The sequence below is a fragment of the Alligator mississippiensis genome, chromosome 3 (assembly GCF_030867095.1).
Source record: "Alligator mississippiensis isolate rAllMis1 chromosome 3, rAllMis1, whole genome shotgun sequence".
Lineage (NCBI taxonomy): Eukaryota > Metazoa > Chordata > Crocodylia > Alligatoridae > Alligator > Alligator mississippiensis.
The window spans coordinates 252,610,189-252,623,612 of record NC_081826.1 but is presented as its reverse complement, the minus strand read 5'-3'; the positions used below and the strand labels follow the sequence as shown (position 1 = coordinate 252,623,612).

Genomic DNA, 13,424 nt, shown 5'->3' with positions numbered 1-13,424 from the left:
AATGATCTTTTGCCAGCTTCACCATATCTAGAGATTATGCTATATGTGCCTGCAGATGTATTCTGTTCTTTGGATTTATCAGCAGCTTGGCTTTGGGGGTGGGGAAAATGTACACACTGGGTGCATCTACACGTACAATTAATGTGCTGAAATAAACTCCAGCACAGTTCATACTACAGTCAGCTGATCCCAGGTGCAGCATCTGAACATGCACCTGGGACAGCAGCAATTTGAGCTGGGGTGAAGCAGCTCTGGAGTGGCAGAGGGTCCAGGGGCCAGGCCCAGGCTCCAGGTCGTGGCATTGGGTGGCAGAAGGGCTGGCTGGGGCACAAGGGGTACTAAAGTGCACAGCTAGGCAACAGGCAGCTCCCACACTTTAGCACCCTTGTGCTTCAGCCAGCCTGCCACCATCTACATGTGTGTTTGATTGCACAGAATTATTGTCCCTGACAGTACTATCTAACAGCAGAGTTAATACATTTACTGCACACTAATACTGGTGTACATGTAGACTAATTGGTCAACTCTGCAGTAAGGCACATGTGTAGATGCACCCACTTATTTTTAACAACAGGATATGTGAGGGAGCAGGATTGCTTATATAGTCAATTTGTGCTTGATGTATGGAATACCCTGTGACTTTCCAGAGTCAATAAAATGCATTTAATTACAATTTTTCTTCCTATGGGTTACCATTTATCTTATCAACTTTTCCTACAAATAGTTAACAAAGGTTGATACTCACCCCAATGCAAAACCCACACAGCCCATAAGCCCACCTGTGAGGGTTTGTATTGTAATGCAGTTTCACCTCACACGCAGTAAACTGAAAAACTTTGAAGTATGTTTCTCCTGCATAAGTGATTATAGGCTGCAATCATGCCACTGTTTAGATCCGGTAAACTGAATTGAGTAAGCTCCTGTAATCTCTCATTTTAGGGCAGAATGCAGGGTAGATATGCACCTTATAGACTAGCTGAACCAGAGATGACTGAGAGTTTTCATTTTAACATTGTTTAAATAAAGACGATGAATTCTTGCAACTGTGCCTTAAACCTTCTCCAGTTTTCCCCAACATCCTTTTCCAAGTACTGACAACAGAATGAGATGCAGGGGCACAACAGTGGCCAATTTCACCAGTGGTGTATACAAATATAATGTCCCTTTCCTGCTCCTGAATGATGTTGTTTATACATCCACAGAGCATGTAACCCTTTCTGGCACAGCATCATACTGGGAGCTTTTCTGCATTTAGTGATTCCTAAATTCTTTTTTGAGTTACTGCTTTTCAGGATACACAATCCCCCATCCTGAGAGCCTGGGCTACATCCTTTGGTCTGTTTCCAGTGGGACCCAGCAGGCAGCAGAGCCCCTGTGGGTGGCGGGCCTCAGTGGGTGGCAGGGCCACGTCCGGGCTGAGGCAAGACCTAGCAGGCAGCAAAGCCCCAACGGGCGGCGGCAGTGCAGTGGGCCCCGGTGGGCAGCATAGCCGTGTGGGGCCCCAGCAGATGGTGGAGCCACGGTAAGTGGCAGGGTTGCGGCAGGCAGTGGGCCCTGGTGGGCAGCGGGGTCTGCAGGGAACAGTGCAGGAATGGGAGGCTGCAGGGAGCAGCGGGCAAGCCTGCAGGAGGGAATGCAGGGAAAGGTGGTGGCAGGGAAAGACGAAGTCTGTGCAAGTGCCCTGGGACTGGCAAAGACCCAGGGTGGAGTTGCAGAAACACAGAGCCTGGGCATGGGGTCGGCCTAGCTGCATCATAGATTCATAGATATTAGGGTCAGAAGGGACCTCAATAGATCATCGAGTCTGACCCCCTGCATAGGCAGGAAAGAGTACTGGGTTCAGATGACCCCAGCTAGATGCTTATCTAACCTCCTCTTGAAGACCCCCAGGGTAGGGGAGAGCACCACCTCCCTTGGGAGCCTGTTCCAGACCTTGGCCACTCGAACTGTGAAGAAGTTCTTCCTAATGTCCAATCTAAATCTGCTCTCTGCTAGCTTGTGGCCATTGTTTCTTGTAACCCCCAGGGGAGCCTTGGTGAGTAAAGCCTCACCAATTCCCTTCTGTGCCCCTGTGATAAACTTACTGGCAGCCACAAGGTCGCCTCTCAACCTTCTCTTGCGGAGGCTGAAGAGGTCCAGGTGCCCCAGTCTCTCCTCATAGGGCTTGACCTGCAAGCCCTTAGCCATATGTGTGGCCCTTCTCTGGACCCTCTCCAGGTTATCCACATCTCTCTTGAAGTGCAGCGCCCAAAATTGAACACAGTATTCCAACTGCGGTCTAACCAGCGCCCGATAGAGGGGAAGTATCACCTCCTTGGTTCTATTTGTCATGAATCTGCTGATACACGATAAAGTGCCATTAGCTTTTCTGATGACTTCGTCACACTGACAACTCATGTTCATCTTGGAGTCCACTAGGACTCCAAGATCCCTTTCTGCTTCCGTGCCTCCAAGCAGGTCATTCCCTAGGCAGCATGTATGCTGGACATTTTTCCTCCCTAGGTGCAGCACTTTGCATTTCTCCTTGTTGAATTGCATTCTGTTGTTTTCCGCCCATGTGTCCAACCTGTCCAGGTCTGCTTGTAGTTGTTCCCTGCCCTCCGGCGTGTCCACTTCTCCCCACAGTTTTGTGTCATCCGCAAACTTGGACAGAGTACACTTCACTCCCTCGTCCAAGTCGCTGATGAAGACATTGAAGAGTATCGATCCAAGGACCGAGCCCTGCAGGACCCCACTGCCCACACCCTTCCAGGTCGATACCGACCCATCCACTACGACTCTCTGGGTGCGACCCTCTAGCCAATTTGCCACCCACCAGACTGTGTAGTCATCCAAGTCGAGGCTCACATGCAGCGTGTTAGAGCTGCACATTATGGAGCTGGAATCCCGGCCCCAGCTCTCTCTCTCAGTACACACCCAGCCACCACACCCACACTGCCACTTATACCCCCTTGCTGCCCACACAAAACACACAGGAGGACTGTATTTTAAGCTATTATGCATCCACCTCTGGATACTTTTTGTAAACACAGAAATCAGTAGAAAAATATTTTTAAAGAAAATTAAAATAGGTTATAGATGCTTTATGTGTGTGTGTGTGTGTGTGTATACATATATATACCATTTTCATGGTTTCCAGATCACAGCACCCTTACAGTACTTCCAGGGCAAGGGGAGAGAACTTCCAATGGCAAAGATCAGGTGCTAGGAGGTGGGACTTCCAGGTATCAGTATGGCAACCAGGGGTAGGGCAACTGTCAAGGGGTAGGGCTACCCATGCAGCCCTCCACAGCTCCCCAAAACTTGGTGAGTGGCCCTCTGCCCAAAATAATTGCCCACCCCTGTTCTACAACATATTAGTTGCTGTGTAAGTATTGGAACAGTAGAGTAGAAGTGCTTTCTTCCTATACCATTGGTAGCTCGATTGCATCAAAACAGACTAAAATAGTACTGCAGTTTTGGATGAAAAGTAAGAGTTTGTATCTGGGGTTATGATCCCAATTTCTCCCCTTAACCTCTACTCCCTTTTTCCCCTTCTTAGGCCAGATACAAACATTCAGTTTCTATCAGAAGAAATTGATGAAGCACTGCTTGATCATCAGGCAAAGTGAGCAGCAAGTAGGATTCAATAATTTGAAATATATCTGTAAAGTCTGATTTAACTTATTACAAAAGAAGGGTTATAGCTACCGTTACAGTGATAGTAAGCAAACCACTCCCTCAATACAAGGGTATTAAGAATTATTTTTGCTTTTCTTATGGTTTTGAAGGGTGCTGCTTCCTTTCTAATATTTATACTAAACTTTCCTCTATTAAGTTTCCAGTGTGACTGTCTCAGCAGTAGTAGTAGTCAGTCAGTAGTGAGGATAGACCAGGAGCCAACAATTAAATCAGCACATTGCCTACACATCTTCAAAACAGGTGATTAGCCACCCCTCCCACCATTGTACTGAGTCTGATAAGGGGGGAAATTTTAGGAGTGAAGCCCTGGAAACTATAAAAAATGTAGGCAGCTGAAAATACAAGCAGTGGCTGGCAGCTTCTTTCTTTAACTGATATTATATTCAGAAAAGTTACACTATGTATGGACCTAGTTTTCAGAGGCACTGAACCCCAGCAAAACATGTCTGCCATCAAGGCTTCTTTTTGGGGGGTAAGTAGTATGTTTGATCTAGTAGAGGTCCAGCAGGTAGGCATGTTTCCACAAATAAAGAGAGATTATTTTTCCTGTAAGTGCAATGACATCATAGGAAACTGGAAAGATACTTGTTTTAACACCTATGGATTCAGCTCAAGGTGAACGTATTTTGCTTAATTTGTACAATTTCTTTGGTGCATCTTGAGAGCTACTCAAAAAATTACAGACAGTACTGAGGCAGTTCAGTGACAGATCTTGGAATACTATATTTTAAAAGTGCCCTTTTGTCTTGATTAATAGGCATTCATTTTTCCCCTCTTAAGAGCAAATTATTAATTCATTTTAATTCTCAACAGATGTAGAGCAATGGAAGAATGATCTTTAATTTTACCCCAGTACAGATACCAAAGTATTTGATAGTCTGACAGAAAAGAGGGAGAAGAATTTCCCTTCTGACACAGAGGAAAGGTAAGCAAAGATGGGTTTAAAAAATATACACCAGAACTGCAGAATTAGTTGAAAGAACTCAAATTGGAAAGCTGAAGATTTATTTTAGTTTAACTGAAAATTAAATGAGTTAGGAAGCATATGCCAGTTTGAATCACAGGTATGGTTCAAAGAAAGGCCTCTAGTAGACTATGAGCTCACAAAACAACAGGGGACAGGGAAGGGGAGAGGAAAGAGAAACAAGACACAAAGAACACTTCTACCCTGAATTACAATAATTAAAAAAATAAAACCAAAATAAAAAAAGCCAACCCAAACAGTCTACTTGCACAAACAAATGCTACTTACAAACATTTAGGGGTTATATTTTAGCTGTCTGTTATGTATGCATACCAATATATTTTATGTATGCAGATTTACAAGCCCTGATATACATAGAAATTGGAGTGTTGCTAGGTATGCATCATCAAATGTTACATAACAGCCACTGTGCTGGCCCCAGCAGCCTTACCTGGGGACCTCCTGAGGCTGTCGCTGCAGTGATCCTGCCGCTTGGAGCCTGGCCAGCACCTGGAATGTGGCTCTGGCTAGCCAGGCTCTGGCTTTGAGTGGTGCACACTGCCCCCATGTGTACTGCCTCACTTTTTTGCACAAGCTTTTTGACCCAGGATCTCCTGGGGTCCAAGAAACCCCCTACACTGCTACCTTGCAGCACAGAGAACACCTGGAGACAGGTCTGCAACACCATATACCACATGACTGCACGTGTCTGGACACAGCCTGAGAGGCTATTTAATAGCAACCTGCAACTACCTGAAGGGGGGTTGCAAAGAGGATGGAGCTGGACTGTTCTCAGTGGTGGCAGGTGAGAAAACAAGGAGCAATGGTCTCAAGTTGCAGCAAAGGAAGTTAATTTCCTAATATCTAACTCCCTCACTAGGAGGGTAGTAAATTACTGGAACAGGCTACCCAGAGAGGATTAGGAATCTGTCCTTGGAGGTTTTTAAGACACAGCTAGAAAAAGCCTCATCTGGGAAGATCTAGTTGGGGATGGTCCTGCTTTGAGCAGGAGGTTGGCTAGGGTAGTTTAAACAGAGAGGATCCAGCCTTTAGAAAGATGTTAGGCTAATAATTCTGTTTCTTCCTTCAAGGCCTACATTTTCCTTTGATTCTAAGTATTTTCAAGGGAATCATACAATCCTTTAAAAAAGTTTTTAATCATTTACTTTGCAGCACAGTATTTGATTAGATGAAAACAGGCAAAACAATAGTGCTCTGTTGCAGTTTGTGTTCAGCAAAAGGAAAATAAAAAAGTAAAGTACAGACCTTATAGCCATAAGCAGACCAAGATAAATATTTAACATATTTGTTATTAACTATATTCAAGAACTACTAGTCTAACTGCTTAGATTTAGATAGCATTTCTCTAAATACAAGTTCATTTCTTAAAAACACAATCAATACAAAATATTTATTACATAAAAGATAATTACATAAAAAATTAAAACCTGAAGTGTACCATGTCTTATAAGAATTAAATTTTAGTTCACAGCCCTGCGTGTGGAAGAAGTTAAAGATGCAGATGAGAAGCATAGTCAGATATACTCATTATTTTATTGTTAATGCTTTTTCTCCATGACTTGGAGGCAGGTCAGATGAAAGATAGAGCATACATAAAATATCTGGAAGTAAACAGCTTCTAGAAATTGTGTATATTTATTCGTGTTCTCCAACAGCAATAGTTTTTTTAATGCCTTCAAGCTGTGCTCTGTAAGAGACAATGCATTACACATTAGTACAGTCCAGCATCATTTCTACTCTGAGTCAACTCTCATTTGATTTGGATACACAGCCCTGAAGCAATACATAAAAGGAATACAATTTGACTCTCCACATCAGATTCTGGCTTATGTTGGAGCTTGTTCACAAAACACTTCAGAAGTGCATAGAAGTTACATAGAATCCTAAAAAGACAGCTGTAAATTCCCTTCGTTTAGTGGAAATATACAGCTTGTGAGAGCAAGTATGGCCAGTTCTACATTATGCCATTCCTCACCTCTGAGACCAGCAATTACAGGCTGGTGCAACTGCTCATAGGCCCCAAAGCAGCTTTGGATTGCTCTCTCCCACTTATCACCCCTTCCTCTAACCTTTTGCCCCAGCTTCTCTTCCAACTCATTTTCTATTCTGCTTTCCTTAAAAGAGACATTTATAAGTCCTAGAATTGCATCCCTGAAATCAGTACTTTGAATTCTTTAAGTGAAAAGTAACTTATGGACCATATGCTTCACACTTTGTAAAGCTAGTAAAAACATAGTAATACACTGATATGAAAGTCAAAGAAAGGAAGCAAAGAGGGGTCACGCTTATTGTCCAAGTTTACACAAGTCTATGACAGGGGCAAGAACTGAACCCAGTCATCCAATCCCTTTTCTTTAGCCAGTAGAATCCGAGCCTCATCATTGTACTCAATACATTAAATTCTTCCTGCCAACAGCTGACAGAGAATTATCAGTGTGAATTTGAGTCTAGCCCATTAGGGGAGTGAGATCCTAATGCAACAACAGAAATCAAGGTAAAAATATTAGAAAAAGGGGAATTCAGTCATGTGCTAGAAGATTTTCTGAGTCAGATATAAAAGAGTCAAGCCATATCTGAGTGTTTCTTGCTATGTTACGATAGGTTTAAAACATCTTGGAATTATTAAAATAAAACGTGAAAATTCTCACCCATTATTAAAAATACTGTGGTATGATGGAGGATTTTCATTTACACCCTGGTGATAAGTGGTCCTCCTGGCAGCTATGATTAGTGATCGAGTCTCAATAAAATAAGGTGGGGGTGGCAATGCCATTACAGCATTATCTATGAAGAAAAAGAAAATACATTCAACTTAAAAGTGGATCCTCCTTGTAACCTGCAAGTCTTGGCTGTGTTACAGTAACATATTTGCATATCTCCTTCATAAAAGTACATGCACAATAAATCACATATCTAAGCTATTCTAATGTTACTGGCTGCAAATACAACTCTCCCAGAATGAGTAACTTAAAACAGATTCAAATCTATCACTTGCTCACCTGCAGTAGCCTGGAATGTTTCAGGACTCTGAGGCTGTTCTTCACTTTCAGAGGATTCTTGGCAAAGATTTAAATTCTGTTTCCTTTTAGTGTAAGCTACCACAAGCAAACATAATCCAGCCAGCACCAGAAAAGGGCCCTTGATTTGGAGAGAGAGAAATCCATAGCCCTAGTGGCCGACTTCAGAAGCAATGGTTTGATTAGGTTGCAGGTGCTGCCATTCTGGGCTACAGCCAGGAACCCAAATGCCCAGGATACCAATTAGTATTCCACTAGTTAAAACCAAAAATCCAAAGATAAGGAGGTGGGCAGACTGACAGCTCCTTTGAGAGGAAGTTAGGCTGAGCATTTGTGCATTTTGCAACTGCCTCTGTCTCAGGTGAAACTTCTCTCTCGATCGTGCCAGCAAGGCACAAGCTAGTCCAGCTACAGCAAGAACAAGCCCAACAGCCTTCAGTCCTGCATTAGAGTCACTGAAGGTTCCAGATGGGCAGGACTGGAAAATAAAGACTAAAAGCAGAAATCCAGCACAGAGCAATACAACTCCGAAAACAAAAATGAAAAAAATAAATTTCCTACAGTGTCCCTTATTTTCTTCTCCACAAGGCACAGGAACAGCAACAGGATACATTATAAGAGCAGTCTCTTCAAGTGGACAAAAAAAAAAAAAAAAAAAATCTATATTCTTTTGGTCAGTGTTCAAAATGGTAGAACCCTCAGCAGACCTGTGAACAAGAAGATAGTTATGTTTCTGTTTAGGAATAAACTGGATGATGCAGTTACCTACATATCTCTTTGAAGATATGTGGCTGAATAGAGACTCATGACTTGTGTTCACTTCTGTAAGAGAAAAGGTGAATCACTCACTTCATTGTCATACAAGAGAAATGCACTGCAGCTGTAATCCCCCCCCCCCCTGAGTTATACAACCATACAATTAAAGGACAAGTTTAGTTGTGTACCTTTGAGGGATGTCTTCTTACAAAGAAAAGCAAAACAAAGCAAGAAAACACACCTGGTCCCATCTACCCTATAGGCTCCCAAAGCACCTAAGAGAGGGGCAGATGGTTCTGTTCCATTTGCAGCGTGCTGGGAGGAACAAAGCCCATTGGCAAACTCTGAGATACCAAATGAAATGGAGAAATTCAGCAAATACAAATACATTCCTTTTTGATTACTAGATTACTTATGCACTGCTATTAAGTCCAATACCACTTTTTCCTGATCCTGTACATGCTTGATTCTCTGTTAAGAATAGCTTACACAACTTAACCATGGATCATAGTGGTATAACATCTAAAACTTTCCTTGAGAAACATTGGCTATGGACAACATGACTTGGAAAAAACTACTGCAGGACATGCTTTTGAGGAACATTTTGGCAAATTTGAATGAAAGACTGATACCTAAACTCAGACAGAGCCAGAATTACTTTTAGTATGTCAGGAGGTGTAAGATGATGGCTCTATTACTGAAAAAAAATTATGGATTGAGTCCTCCTCCACGCTGCCAAGCCATCCTTCTTCAAGGAAACTGCTACCATACAAGTATACCCTATTACATTGTTTTATGATTATTCAAGCACCCTGCCTTTCTCTGCACGGAGGATTCTAATAGCCGTGGGTCAAGTTTCGAAGTGGAGACTGAAAATATAGTGCTATGAAAAACTGTAAAAAGGAAAAGTGTAAACACTTTCTTGGCATGCATTATTCAAAAAACAACAGGTGTACTAAAAACAGCTGGATGCAAGTTTACTACGCGACTTTGGGTATGTAAACACTTCACTATATTAGACTGGCCCTTGGGTACTGGAAACAGTTTAGCCACAGTAGAATTGAGCTCCACACACGACTGGTTTCCAGCAGGGGAGGTTCACCCACACAGAGCCCCCAAGGTTTAAAGCTAATTTGGGCATCTCTATGCTAGACCATGCTGTACAAAAAAAAACACTCTTTGTTTTGTACTAGTGAAGCACTGCTAAGGTGGTGTGATAGCCTGAATCCTTCGTTCCATCTATGAAATAAACTGAAAAAGTTCAAAGGCAGAAAGAACTTTTAAAGATTTTTCCTCACCTTAGCATGTCTTGGGGACAGGAGAGAATTTATAGTTTCTACAAGAGAGAGAGATTGAGCTCAACCACTTGCCACCTTTTATCCCCCCTCCATATCTAGATCTCTGACCCTCTGTACTGAATGCCAAGAACTCTGTGCACAAGCCAAGACCCCTTCCCCCCCCCGCCCCTTCACCCCTCAGAATCAGTTTGCAAGTCCCTGCCCTTTCCTCACCAGCATTTTTTGTTCTGTCTGGGAAATAAGTCATGCAGAGTGTCAACCTGTTAAATTGTATTGGGAAGACAGGAAAGAGATGAGAGCAAGGTTCTGATGGCAGGTGAAAATTAATGCCATTAACTAATCCTTTGATCTGTAGACAATTGGACAGGTGCTTGAAGCTGTGTCTGCTAACCAGATGCCAGGAACTCCCCTTGTCCTGCATTCCTCCTTCACTTCAAGTTTTCTGGTCCCCTCCTCTCTCTTGCTTCCTGCCCCCCACCCTCCACCCACTAAACAAAAAGTTAGTGAAATTCTACCCACCAATGCCTAGAATATCCTTAGGATTTTAGACTGGACAGTATACAGTGTTCAGAAGTTACTGTTACAAAGAGAAATGCCATTAGGTTGAGAAAGGAGTTCGTTCCCAAGCTCAGCTAATAACAACATTGGCTAGCTTGTGTTCACATTAAGTTGTGTCAAGTTTTCTTCTACTGAGACATTCTATGTTAGCAATTATGGTACCATGTCATTAGAATTAGGATAGAGTAGTATTAGTATTTGTCCTAATTCTCCCAATCTTGCTCTGACAAAATAAATAAATAAATAAATAAATACATACATCTGAAGTAAACCAAAAGTTAAAATGTATCATTCAAATCTGGAATTAAAAAAAAATAAAAATCTAGAGATTTATTTCACTGGTATACAAAATATATTGCATTCTCCTTGTACTAGGGAGATTATACCAAAACATGCATTTGAAAAGGAAGCATGTGCATATTTTCTTAATTCTTTCAGTACCACAAAAGAAGGACCATTCAGAACAGTTTCTTGTAGCTTTGAAGATGAAAGACCCATGTTCTGTGCTACAAAATCCAAAGTAACTAATTTTACTTAGGCTACCACTAAATTTTAATAGTAAAGCCAGTGCATGACTGAACTCCCCTCTTAAAGAGTCCCACCAAAAGAACACTTGGAATAAAATAAGAAGCAATAAGCCCATAGCCTGACAGCATTTCCACCAAATCAGATGCCAATAGCTCCACCTATGTTTAAGTGTTTCCTTTTCATGTTCTCCTCTGGCCTGTGAGCAAGCAGAGACATTTTCAAGCCAATAACTGTTAGAATAAAACTGGAAGAGGGTAGAAGAGGTTAGGCTAGAGGAGACATGGAAATCAAAATACAACTCAAGAAAGAAGCATGGTTACAACGTTAGCATAGACGATAGAATTAAAATGGGATAGTACCCCCAAGCCAAGCCAGGTACCTGGGAACAAGAAATAAATTCCAATTTTCTTATCATTACTTCTTGGTCAGTGAAAATGCTTTTCATTACTGCCAGCCGCAGTCACTCAAACCCAAATGAGATAAAAATAATAAATTTTGGATTCTGTTTGCCTTCTGATTTTTGAACATTTAGAGTTTGTATTCTCAAGCTCTCCTTTGAAACCATGAGGGCGAGAAATGCACTCTTCCCTGTGCAAGTGAAAGCCGAGATTCTCATATTGTCATACAACTTGGAAGTGTTGTCAACACTGCTATCCCCGTGTTAGATCATTCTTCCCAGATTAGGTTCCATTTCTGTCGTGGCATCTGGATGGGCAGCAGAGTCCTAGCCTGCCGATTCAATTCCAGGACCAAGGCATTGCCTTATTCAGGCTTTGAAAAAGCTTCTAATGTATTAGTAATTATGACTATAGCAGTCACTTCTAATCATTAGTCAAGAGTAACCCCAACCAAACTATGTGTTTCCTTGGTTTTATTTTATTTATTTATGTTTTTGCTTCTCTCCCCTTCTTGCCCCCCCCCCCCAGTTTTCAGGGGTTTTTTGAAGCACAGTCTGTCCCTGATTTACATGCAATTATTTTAGATCCAAAAATCTGATACTAAATCCATACAGCAAGAGCCTCCCACTGGTTGTTCCTTTTCAAATCCATCACACTTGTCAACCTAACACACCTGACTAGGAGAACTGCTGTGGTCTCCCTCCTTCTCTTCTCCCTCTAAACCAGTTCCATTTCCCTTCCTGTCCTGACCAGATCTAGTCTCCTGTTTGGCTCATGTTTTGCCTCGGTGCTATCCCATAGTCCTTACCTGCCTATATTTTCCTCCTTCTCTTCTTTGCTCCCACTTTCTAACCATGGTGACTATGGCCTCTTCCCCAAGGAAAGCCAGGCTTTAGAGCTCCATTAAAGCAAGATGGCAACTGCTTTTACTAGAGGCCAACACCAGCTTACTATCTTGACTGAGCACCAGTTGAAAGAAGCAGGAGTTGGTGATCATTTTACCAAAAAAGCACCTTGAAAGATTTCTGTTGGACAGCAGGAGATCATGAGAAGCTTTAACATACATTAGAGGTAGAGCTGGCAATGCTACCGGTTACTCAGTGTTGTTTAATGCTTCCCATTGTTGTCAAACATTTGAGTTTTGTTTTCTGTTTGTTTGTTTTTTTTAAATTATCAGGTGTTCTGCCTCCAGCTCTTTCTAAGAAAACAAACAAAAAAAGATAAAATAACAAGCTTGGGTGCTTCCCTCCCTTAGAGCAAGGACTTGAAGTCTGACTTGTGCATCAGGGATGTGTTTTTTTGCTGATGCTGTGAAAAAAGCTGTTAAAGAGTTTCTTTGGGGGAGAGGGGGCAGGAATCCCAGCTCACATATGCTCAGAGACTTGCTAGGCTTTTGTCACAGGTCTTCACAGATTTCATGCTAGCATCCCCATGCTCCGTGCCCTCACCACTCCTGCGCGTGACTAGACCGCACGTTCCTGAAGAGCAGCTGTGCGTGCTCCAACTCCAGATTCAACAGCACAACTGGACTTCCCCTGCAACTGCAGCTCCTGGAGGCCAGGCTGGGACTAGTCACCTGACATTACAGCAGGGAGACCTGCAGTTGCTTTTGGGCTTTCAATGCCCAATCGGTCTGGGGGAAGAAAGTGCCCAAGAAACATGAGGCAGAAGGGAAGGGAAGGACTGGGGCAAGAAGCTAGGGAAAGGAGACTGATTGGTAAGCAGGGAAATTCAGGTAATGGGGCAAAGAGCCAAGGCTGAGAGCAGCAGGACAGACAGGTTGGGCAGAACCGAGAAAGAGCATACAGGTGGGAAGGGGGGAAACAGACTGGATGAAACAGCTGGGGAAGGAGGAGGCTATGAGCTGGAAGCTGGAGAAAGAGATCATCAAAATCAAACCAGGAACTGCAGGGAGGAAAGTGGGAAATCAGGACACGCAGCTGGAGAGGAGGAGCCTTAAGAGGCAGACTAATCCGGTGGGCAAGGAGACGAGGACCATGAGGGTAGCAGGAGCGATGCTGGGGCTGTGACCCTTCAGAAGTGACAGGAGAGGCAAGGATTTCCTGGGGGGAGGGGGCCTCTGACTGACTGACTCCAGCAGGAAGGCAACATCTTACATCCCACAGCTTGTCTAAGTGCGGCCCAATAACAGCCCCGCAAGAGCTGCCCTCCCCCCGGCGGGAAGTCTTCAGCTAGCGACAGG

General features: G+C 43.0%; 1 protein-coding gene across 1 annotated transcript; it reads right to left on the bottom strand.

The window, feature by feature from the left end:
* Positions 1 to 6,282: 6,282 nt before the first annotated feature.
* TMEM171 (transmembrane protein 171) lies at positions 6,283 to 10,485 on the bottom strand. Its single transcript, XM_019481915.2, is given in 5 exon segments — positions 6,283 to 6,353; positions 7,315 to 7,450; positions 7,666 to 8,390; positions 9,738 to 9,775; positions 9,951 to 10,485. Coding segments are annotated over 4 exon segments (921 nt in total). The 5' UTR covers positions 9,746 to 9,775; positions 9,951 to 10,485; the 3' UTR covers positions 6,283 to 6,301.
* Positions 10,486 to 13,424: the final 2,939 nt, after the last annotated feature.